General features: G+C 32.6%; 1 protein-coding gene across 1 annotated transcript; it reads left to right on the forward strand.

The window, feature by feature from the left end:
- The first annotated feature begins 1,311 nt into the window (after positions 1-1,311).
- Positions 1,312-2,221, forward strand: LOC130833988 (zinc finger protein 14-like). The gene is made up of 2 exons (XM_057704114.1): positions 1,312-1,436; positions 1,592-2,221. The coding sequence occupies exons 1-2, from the start codon at positions 1,401-1,403 to the stop codon at positions 2,219-2,221; spliced, it is 666 nt and encodes a 221-aa protein (XP_057560097.1). The 5' UTR covers positions 1,312-1,400.
- Positions 2,222-11,394: the final 9,173 nt, after the last annotated feature.

An 11,394-nucleotide genomic window follows, 5' to 3' on the forward strand; every position in this document is an offset into this window, starting at 1 on the left:
CTTCCCACACTACCAACTCCAGCCCACTCCTACTCTCTTCACTCTCGGAGATGATTCTACTCCATACTTACCTGAGGAAATAAATACCGTAATAGTCCCTCAACTTCCCCCACACCTTGACACTTCCAAATAGTCTTCAGTTGCCTGCTAAGGTGATTCTTCCTGTGTTCTTGACCTTATGCCCCACCTCCTGACTCTATTTCCCACCTCTATCACAAATATTTTTCTTCATCAATTGCCCTTTCCTTCGTCTGCATCTTTAATCTTTTTTATTGCAATTTCTTAGATTCCGTTGACAAAAAGGTTCAAGTCCTCATAGTCCTTAAATACCTTTTTCTTGGTCTTCTTTCCTTTTCCAGCTCTGGCTCCATTTCTCTCCATTCCTTTTTCTACAATATTTTTTGAAAGATAAACTTAAATTCTGCTTGGATTTTTAAACTCTCCCTCATTTCTGAATCTTACTACACATGTGTTTTCTACTCTCATCATGCACTGAATTTATTCAATGTGTCACCCCTGCCTGCCATCCTAATTTCTAACTGCTGTTTATAATGACCTTTCTTCATCACAGAGCCTATTTCATCTCTGTAATATCTAATACTTTTGGTCACATGCTCTTCTGAAATTTTATTTCCTCACCTTTTATGACACTGTTCTCTTCCAACTTTCCTTATTTCTTCTTTTTTCACCCCCATATTCAACTTATTGGCTTTTTTCCCCCTATCATTTCTGTCTACTCTTTTCCAGTCTCTTCAACTCTCTACATGTTAAATATTTATATTGCTCTTTCTATATAGAATATGCATTTTTCCAGAGTCCTCTGGGTGAAATTCTATATCCGAGATTTGAAGTCAACTCAAATTTAAAATTCATGGCACTGTCCCCTCCCCTTGACAGTAGATTAATCACATTCTGATCTGTGTTCCCATCTTATCCCTACTGCATTAAAAATAAAAAATAGAAAAAGTAGTGGCAACTAAGGAGTTTATAGCAGAGGACAAATAAGATTTTTTAAAAGCTCATTCTGTTACCATATAACTAGTCAATAAAATGTACAGTAGTTTTAAAGTCACTTCCAAACAAAAGAAAACAAAAGAAATATTCAATTTAAGAAAATTCTAAAATCATAATGGGAAGAACAGAGTGAACATTAAATTAAATTGAAATCTGACAGCAAATATAAAGACTAAGATAAGATGAAGCATTGGTCTCAGCATTGGGCCCTGAACATAAGAACCTAAAATTACAATATTAAGATGTTAAATAATTAAATCACACATCAAAATTAAAGTTAAAAAAGTACTTAAAGGGAGAAGGTCTCGTGTGGAATGTGGTTCACCGGCCTGGTAATTCACGTGGCTTCTGTGGCCCCGTGACCTGCCCTGGTCGTTGGAGTCGTTATGAGGGACTGGGACCCAGGAAACCTCGAAATGGATCTGCCATTATTGTGATATAAGTGATACGGTGACCACAGAAAAAAATATGTAAATAATTTTCATTTCTTCATGACATTAAATTATTGAGGAAGTGTGGAGAGGAAGTTTCTCATGACCAAGTCATAGAATAACTCTTCGTAAACAACAGAATCGACTCATTGGCCTTTGAGGATGTAGCTGTGAACTTCACCCTGGAGGAATGGGTTTTACTGGATTCCTCACAGAAGAAACTCTACAGAGATGTGATGCAGGAGAACTTCAGGAATGTGGTCTCAGTAGGAACAAAATGGGAAGATCATGACATTGAAGAGTGGTACGAAAACCAGGGGAGAAAATTAAGAAGTCCTATGATAAAGAGAATCTCTGAAAGTAAAGACAGTAGTTACTGTGGAGAAAACTTCACCCTTATTCCAGCTCTCAATCTGAAGAAGGAAACTCCTGGTTTAAAACCATGGGAATTCGGTGCCTGTGCAAAAGTCTTCATGCATCATTCATCTCTTAATAGTCACATTAAATGTCACATTGAAGACAAACCAAGAGAGCATCAAAGTTCTCTTCGAACACATGAAAGGAGTCACAATGGAGAGAAACCCTATGAATGTGAACAATGTGGAAAAACCTTTAAAAGTCCTAAAACTATTCGAATGCATGAAAGAATTCACAGAGGAGAGAAACCTTATGAATCTGGGCCAGGCAGCATGCAGGGAATCTTAGTTCCCCAACCAGGGATGGAACTTGTGCCCCCTTCAGTGGAAGCCTGGAGTGTTAACTGCTGGAAGTCCTGAAAGAATTGCATTAAAAGTTTATAAATATGTTATGGTTACTAAAGATTCTTTTTCAAGTATGTCCTTCAGTGATGGATTTCTGCTAATTTAAGAAATGAATATTAAAGTGAGTTAATTCTGTAAGTTGTCTTTCAACAATAGTACATAAGGTTCAAAGGTCCTTTTTCCTCCTTTAGTCAGATAGTGATTTTTTTTCTTTTGATACTTGAAGCCTGTTGGATCCATGGGTGAATTTAATGTATTTCTAGTATGCATTGAGGCTTCAATTTGTATAATTTTCTATTCATTCTCTGTTAATGGGCCATTAAAAAGTGGTAGTTTGGTATTTGTAGGGATTTTCCTAGTAGCTTTGTGTGGCAGTTCCTGGGTATTTACTCCTTCATATATATTGTATCCTTTTTACTGAGAAAGAAACCTTTGGGTGGTAGTGCATGTAGGAGCCTTTTTCCATTTTCCATTCTATTAAACACTTGAAATAAAATTTGTGTATGGCTGGGATGTCAAAGACTATACTGTTATGTAAATAATGATTTTTCCTATTTGCTTTTTGTGTTTCCTTCTGACTGGTATTTGTTGAGTAGACTGTGAAAGTTGTGATAATACAAAAATCTGGCGTCAGAGATATCTTGCCTGTGAATAATAGTAGGACCTAGACTCTCCAGAATCCATCCCCTTTGTGGTTCCATGTTAGCATTCACCAATAGCTCATCTTCGTGTGATTTTAAAGCAGATGCAAAGACATTCTTCAGATATTGGAGCCCCCACACTGGGAGAGAGGCAGATACATAGGAGCTTCAAGGACACCATCTTCCAGCTTATTTTCCAGATTCTGTGTCCTTGTAGTCGAGTATTATCAACACCACCAACAAATGTTTGTTTTCCATTTTTATAGATGTATAGCTTCCCCTGATGTCTTCATAGCTTCCACATCAAAGATCCATCAGAGTCTGAAATTTTTCTATAAGGCTTCTTGTGTCTACTATGAATGTATTTCAGTGTTTTATGGTTGGGAATATTCTCTGATTCCACTCTTCTCTGGATTATATCTTTGTTTCTCTGCTGCATTGTGCAGTAGCATCCTTGACCCATTGTTTCCATGTGAGAATAGGCACCTTCCTTCTCTCAGGAGGGTTGTGGGTATTTCCTGTTACTTGTAGCTGAGTGTAATTTTTCAATATGTTTTTTATTGTATTGTATTTTATATGATTAAAACCAAGTTTTTGGTGAAAAAAAAAAAAAAAAAAGTACTTAAAGGGAAAAGCATAGTCTTTAATATTTACATTAGAAAAATTCAAAAATAATGAGCTACCATCTAACTGAGAAACATTAAAATGACTACAGAACATATGTAAAGAAATTAGAGGAAAGTAGGTTATAAGGATAAGAGCAAATCTACTGAAATAGAAAAATATTGAAAAAAAAAACATAAGTACATCCAAAAGTTTACTCTTGGAAAATGCTAATAAATCTGTAGCAAAACTAATCCAGAAAAAAGAGAGAATGTACAAATATTAATTATTATAAATAATAAATTGTGCTGAATTTGGAAAAGAGAAAACAACATATTTGAAATCTCATTTATGCCAACATGTTTGAAATCTCCGATTAAGTAGACATTTTTTAAAGGTTTCCAAAATTATCTCAATAAGAAATAGAAAAACAAAAGTCCTAAACATTAAAGACAACATATCAGACCAACCTTAATATCCACAGGGAAAATACTAGGTACAAATGTTTTTAATAGGTGATTTCTACCTAAGTTTCAAACCTTATACATAGTCTTCCAAAAAAGGGGGGAGTTGGAATTCACCAATTCATTCAATACATTGACATCAAAATCATAATAGTGTTGTACATAAAGGGAAAAATTACAAATTAATCTCATTTATGAAAGCAACACTCACAATTTTTAGAAAAATATTAAAAATCATATCATTGAAACCTAAATTTATGCCAGGAATGCATAATTTCCTTTATATGAGAAATATAAAAAGAATCAATATTTATCTCAAAAGCTGCAATAACAATTTTTATTAAATTTCAACAACCATTCATACATTTAAAAAAAGAAATCTGAATAAAATTCTCAGAAAACTAAGGGGAGATTGAAATGTCTTTACCTGATAAATGTAATTTATAACTACAAAAAATACTTTTTATCATGAACCACTGAAGAACGTTTGACTTTAATGCAGAGAAAAAGCAAGGAAATCTACTGTCATCCCTCTTATTCAGCACTACAGGATAGTGCCTAATCTCTGCAATAGGACAGGGAAAATAAATAAAAGTTTTGTGGACTAGAAAGAAATAAACAAAAATAAAATTTAGAGACAATACAATTATTAGCTTTTAAAAATCCAAGAACTTTGAAATGAATCTTTAGAAATATACATAGCATATGATAAAGTGCCTGAATATAGAATTACTGTACAAAACTATATTTTTATACAAAAGTAAATACAGATAGAAATGTTTAAATATAATATGCTTAGGAATAAATATTACCAACAATGTGTAAATATTTACAGATTAAATTATAAAACATTTAAAAACTTTTTAAGTCCTAAATAAATGGACATTTTTTACTAGGATCATGCACAGAAAAATGATAGCATGAGAATATCAGTTTTCTAGGTTTATCTATGAATTGAATACCTTAAGATTCCAAATTACAGAAGAACTTTGTAAATAACTTTACACACAAATTTTTAAATGTATATGGAAAAATAAAATCTCAAGCATAGTCATGACTCCATGTAAAAAGGAATAAAAAGATAGGAAGACTTTCCTTACTAGATATTAAGCCTTAAAATAAAGCTTTAGACATTAAGTTAGTATGATAGTGACTTCGGAATAGACAATTTGTCCCAGAGAATAGAGTTGAGTGCCCTGAAACATAAACATGGAAACTTGATAGATTATATATTCTTGCATTGGGTATCATTGAGGAATGGAAAGACTGGGCAATGAGAGCTGCAGAAACAATTGAATATCTATATTGGAAAAAAAGACATAACCAACTTAGAATAGGCAAAAGACACAAACAGTGAATAATAAAAGAACAAATATGAATGTTCAACTTCAATGGTATGTGAGGAAATCAAAACTCAGACCATAATGATGTAATATTTTAGGCTCATTACATATGCAGAAATTGTCTGTCAATGCAAGATATTGGCCAGAATATTGAATAATATACTCCTTAAACATTACTGCTGGAAACATAAACAGGTACCATCATTTTGGAGATAAAATTTCTTATAAAGATAAATATGGATCTACCTTAAGACCCAGTAATTCCTTTCACAGGTAAATGAGACTTGCACAGAATGTTCAGGGCAGTATTTATTTTTCAGAAATTATAGAAAACAACACAGATATCCATACATCAAGAAAAGGCTAGATAGATGAGTTGTTTACATTTATTAAATGAGATATGACAGGGATGATGTATGAGGACAAATACATACAACAATATATAAAAGTCTTAGAAACACCTTGAGTAAGAAGAGCAAGTCCTAGAAGACTGCTTGAACTACAAAACCATTCTATAAAATTTGAAAACAAACTGTAAATTTGTCATTCAAAGATATATGCATGTATTCTGAAACTAGTTTTTTATCTCTTTTTGTGTATGAAAAATATAAAAGTCAATAGATTATTTGATTGGAAGGCATGAGAGGAACACAAAAAATGCCAATGGAATTTGTATTGATCTAGTTCATATGGAATACATATATGTTATATACAATGCTTTTGAACTACCAAATGGAAACTTAGAAAGAAATGAAAGAGATTATGTTGCCTCCAATGAGCTCTCAATTTATTAAGGTACAAATAGGAGCATTGATATTTTTAAATGGTAGCTTGAACTCTCACCTAAATTCTACCTTAGATAATACATAATATATAGTCCATAAATTGAGTTTTCTCCTCATATGGTTATGTAAGATCAGTATTGAATGTAAAAACCTATTTCAATTAATTAATTTACAATTAACTTGAAAATAAAACTTAGAAAAAATTGTTCATAAAATTTAAATATATTTGAAATGATAGACATTTGACAAATAAAAATAGTACAGGTTTGGCTACATCATTAAAAAATAAAGCATTTGTCAAATTGTATATTCATTATAGTTTTTGACTTCGATTGGACTATTACTCTTTTATTTGAATTTTGAAGATAAGAAGTTCCAATGAAGTGAAAAAATCAGCCATTGAGTGCCATTATCTGGGTTTGTACAATTGTCTAAACATAGAATACTCTTCTTCTGAACTGTCAGCTTCCCAATTTATATTTTATGGTTTCACCAGTTTCTCATAAATGGCTTGAAATGCCATGTGGTAAAGCCTTGTTTTCTTGTTTAAGAAAGCAGCCAGCAGTGTGTTGAGCCTCTGTAATGGGGAGTTAAAATGAGTGGCAAGAACAATGGTGTGTGGCTTTGATGAGCTCAATTTGGGTCTTCCATATGAAGTATGGTAGAACAGGATCTTCTTTTGTATGGTTGTTCTACTTTAAAATTCTACAATGGAATAAAAAATATCCAGATGTTTTAATATTCTGAGTGAAGAGTACTCTGGATTAGATTGAAAGAAGAAAATCAATTTAAATTGTTTACAAAAATATGTTGATTTCTGAGAAGCACCAATGGCTAAAAACATCATTCACTAGACATCAGGGGTTCTCTATTGGTGCTATTGACATTTTGACCTGGATGACTCTTTTTTGCTAGGGGCTGTTCTGTGCTTTGTAGGATGCTTAACAGCATAACTGGAACCTAAACATTAGATGCCAGAGCACCCTACCCCCAATTGTGGCTATCAAAACCTTCTCCAGAAAATGGCAAATGTCCTCTGAAGGCTACAATGATGGCTGGTTGAAAATCACTTCCCAACACTAAATGATATGCAGTTTCCAATAATGAATCTTAAAAGTAAGAATGGAAAGCATAAAACTACTCAAAGTAAATTAACTGTGTCCCAAAACAAAACTCAGTAAATTAATAGGAGTATGAAAATATCCAGCTCCCAAGAGAGTAAAATTTTAAATGTCTGGTATCAATTTAAAAATTATTGAGCACACAAAGAAGTAAAAAACCATTACTGAGGAGAAGAAAAACCAATCAAAGATTACAGAATTAACAGAAAACCAGTGAAATATTTATTATAATTGTATTTCATATGTTCAAAAAACTAGAGGAAAGATTGAACCTGTTAATAAGAATATGGAATATACATATATATATATATGGATACATGTATACATGAAAATATATATTATCTGAAGATAAAAACTGGTATCTGAGGGCACAAATACACTAGAGCTGATAAACAGTAAATTAGATACTGCAGAAGGAAAGACTAGGGAGCTTGAAGACACAATGAAAGAAACTATTCAAAATGAAACAGAAAAAATAGGCCCTCAAAAAATAAGGAACAAAGTAAATTAAATGCAAAGCAAATGAAAGGAAGTAAAATCAGAGCAGAAATCATGATATTGAAAACAGAGAAACAATAGAGAACAAATGAAACAAAGCTGAGTCTTTGAGAAGATCAGTAAGATTAGTAAACCTCTAATAAAAATGATCAGGAAAAAAATAGAAGAAACAAATTAATACTATCAGAGATTCACGAGCTAGCATCACTATGGACTCCCAAATATAAACAGAAAAATAAGGGAATATGTGAACAACATTATGCAAATCAATTCAACAACCTAGATGTAATGGACAATTACCTTGAAAGACACAAACTAGAAAAGTTCACTAATGTATAAATAGACAGCTTAAGTAGGCTTATATCCTAAAGAAATTACATTTGTAGTTAAAAAAACCTAACCACAAAGAAAACTCCAGGCCAGAATGGTTTCACTGGTAAATTTTAATGAATATTAAAGGAAAAATTAATGTAATTCCACATGAATACTTCCAAGAAAAAAGTAATATCAATTCTACATGAATTCTTCCAGAAAGAGGAATAAATACTTTTCTACTCACCCTATGAGATGTATATCATCCTGATACCAAAATCAAACATAGACATTACAAAAAGGCAGTCATCCTCATGAGCACAAGTGCATAAAATGTTACCAAAATTTTAGTAAGACAAATAAAATGTATATCAAACATAATATTCTCTGAGCAATTGTGGTTTATGTTTTAAATGCAAAGTTGGTTTAACATTCAAAATCATCAGTGCAATTCATGATATTAACAAATTAAAAAAGAAAAATATTAATTTTCTTAATAGAATTTGATGTAATCCATCATTCATTTCTGAAGATATAGAAGAAAATCTTTGTACTCTTGATTAGGCAAAAATATAAATAAAATACCAAGAGCATAAAAGTAAAAAATGACAAATTGGACTTCATCAAAATTTTAAAATTCTTTGAAAAGCACTGTTAAGACAATGAAAAAGCAAGCAAGAGACTTGAAGAAAATATTTGCAGGGAATTCCCTGGCAGTCCAGTGGTTAGGACTCAGAGCTTTCACAGCTGTGGGCCTAGGTTCAATCCCTGTTCAGAAAACTAAGATCCCATAAGCCACATGGTGCAGCCAAAAAAAAAAAAAAAAAACAGAAAAAGAAGAGTAAAAGAAAATATTTGCAAATCATATATCTGATGAAAGATTGTCAAACCAACTCTTAAGTCTCAATATTAAGAAAACAACCCAATTTTTAAAATCAGGCAAAATATTTAAATAGACACTACACCAAAGCAGACATATGGATGGAAAATAAGAACATGAAAAGATGCTGAACATCTGTATCCATTAGGGAAATGCAAGTGAAAACCACAGTTAGACACCATTACATATCTATAAGGATGGCTAAAAGTAAAAGGTTAAAAATATTGTGTTATGAAGAAATTCTCAATCATTGTGAGAATATAAAATAGTACAATTACTTGGGAAAAGTTTGAAACTTTCTCAAAAGTTAAATACATAACACCATGTGATCTAGCCATTATACTCCCAGATATTTATTCAAGAGAAATGAAAGCATAGGTCCATATAAAGTTTTATTTGCAATATCCAACAATAGGAAACAACCCAAATGAGAGTCAAGAGAAAAATAAATTATTGTATCCTTATAATGGGATAATACTGAGTAATAAAAGAAATGAACTATTGGTACACATAGTAATATTGACATAATTACAAGGATTGAGCTATTAATATACACTATAACACAGATAAATCTCAAAATAATTCTAAAATTTGTTTGTAAGTAGCTAGACAAAGAGAGTATATAATGTGTAACTCTGTATTAAATTCTAGAAAATGCAAAGTAAGCTAAGGTGACAGAAAGTAGATCAGTGGTTACCTATGACCTGGGTGGGGGTCAGGAAGGGATGGAAGGAAGAAATCAGAAGATTCAAGAGTAAATGTTCCAGGTGACAGATATTTTCATTACCTTGAATGCATTGATGTTACTACTACTGGTATATACATATGTCAAAACATCAAATTATACACTTAAACACATAAAGTTTGTTGTCTGTCAATTATTTGTCAATAAAGCTATTTTAAAATAAAATATAATAAAAAGCAAATATCAAAAACAACAATTAATTTCTTTCAGAAACATTATTTCTACCTTTAAGAGTAGAACATACTGCTGTAGCTGTATATCAGAGTCATATTGTGTGCGATCAAATTCCGGCTTCAAAAAAACAAGGCAGAAAAGGAGAGAGTGAGGAAAAATGAACATCCATTCCCAGATGCCATAGCTGCTTCACTTCTGGGCTTGCTCACCTGCATCTGTGTCACATGACCCAGGTAAACATAACAGAAACTGCTCTTCTAGGTTTCTTATCAACTGGTTCAGAAACATGAGCCTTTATATGCCTGAGACTGAGTTGGAATCTTGTTTGTTTCCATGGAGGCCCAATATGGCCCAATACAAATTCCAACAGGCCCCGTAGACAAGGGGCCAAGCTGGGTCAAATTAACCAAAGACTCAATAGCAGCTTCACTGTGGACAATCAAATATGGAAGCACATACCTCGCTTTTCTTCTTCATTACATTAACACTAGGGTGATATGTGCTGGAAAGAGGGACAGGGAGGTCATGTGGAAGCAGATCCCTTTACCAGCTGCCCCCAGACCTCCTAACACATACCCACACAGTAAGTGTGGTGTGTCTAATTCATCCATGGGGAAACAGAAAATTTTGAATCAAATGGAGATTGAAGTTTTAAACATACAGAATTAAAATCCAAACTAAAGTGATATTATTTTAGACAATATGTGAAATATGGAATCAGACTGATGTGCTCTTAAGGGAGCACTCTGTCCAGATGGAAAGAGGGCTTGAAAAGGCACTATCGGCAGTAGTTACTGGGAATAAGAAAACCTTCTTACACTTACTCTTTTAAGTTATGACTGCTTAGTGAATTAGCTAAAGTTCTAAGATACAAATATGTTACCTGAAAAAATATTACATGAAGTAGTTGTCATTAAAACTTGATGTGCTTGGAGATTGGGATTGCCATATATACATTACTAATAAGAAAAATATCAAATTGTACACTTTAAATATGTGGTTTATTGTATGTCAATTGTATCTCAATAAAAGTTCTTAAAAAAAAAAAAAACTTGATGTGCTATGGTGCCCATAAACCCTTAACGTGTGATTTTGAATGGGAGTAGAGAGGATGAGAGAGGTGACACAGTGAGGAGCCTCTTTCCAATCTCTGGTCAGTGCATGAGTTTTTTGCTTTCAACAATTAAGGCAAGAAGCTCTGTTTTGAGGAGGGGACAAAATGGACTTGAGTAAAGGGCACAGAGGGGAGAGAATAGTACTTAAGGGAGAATTAGAAAGGCCATAAAGGCAAAAGTGCTATTATAAAAGTATGTTTGGAGTAAGACTAGCATATTTTAATGCAGTGTGTTTATTTTAATATAAGCGTGAAGTGCCTGCCCCTTATAATTTCTGTTTCTTATCTATAACCACAAAGGCACTACATATTAACAAAACAAATAATTAAATTACCAAGACAGATTTATATATCACTGATGCCAAATGTATGTAAAGGTTTGAAAAAATCAATAAAAAATTACTTTAAATTTTGTGGAAGCAATCTCTGCTTTCTAAATCATAGAAATGTCAAATATAAATATGCACAATTCTAGTGGGTCACCTCTTGATCCACTTGCTGTTTTAGT

Source organism: Hippopotamus amphibius, chromosome 12 (genome assembly GCF_030028045.1).
Source record: "Hippopotamus amphibius kiboko isolate mHipAmp2 chromosome 12, mHipAmp2.hap2, whole genome shotgun sequence".
Taxonomy (NCBI): Eukaryota; Metazoa; Chordata; class Mammalia; order Artiodactyla; family Hippopotamidae; genus Hippopotamus; species Hippopotamus amphibius.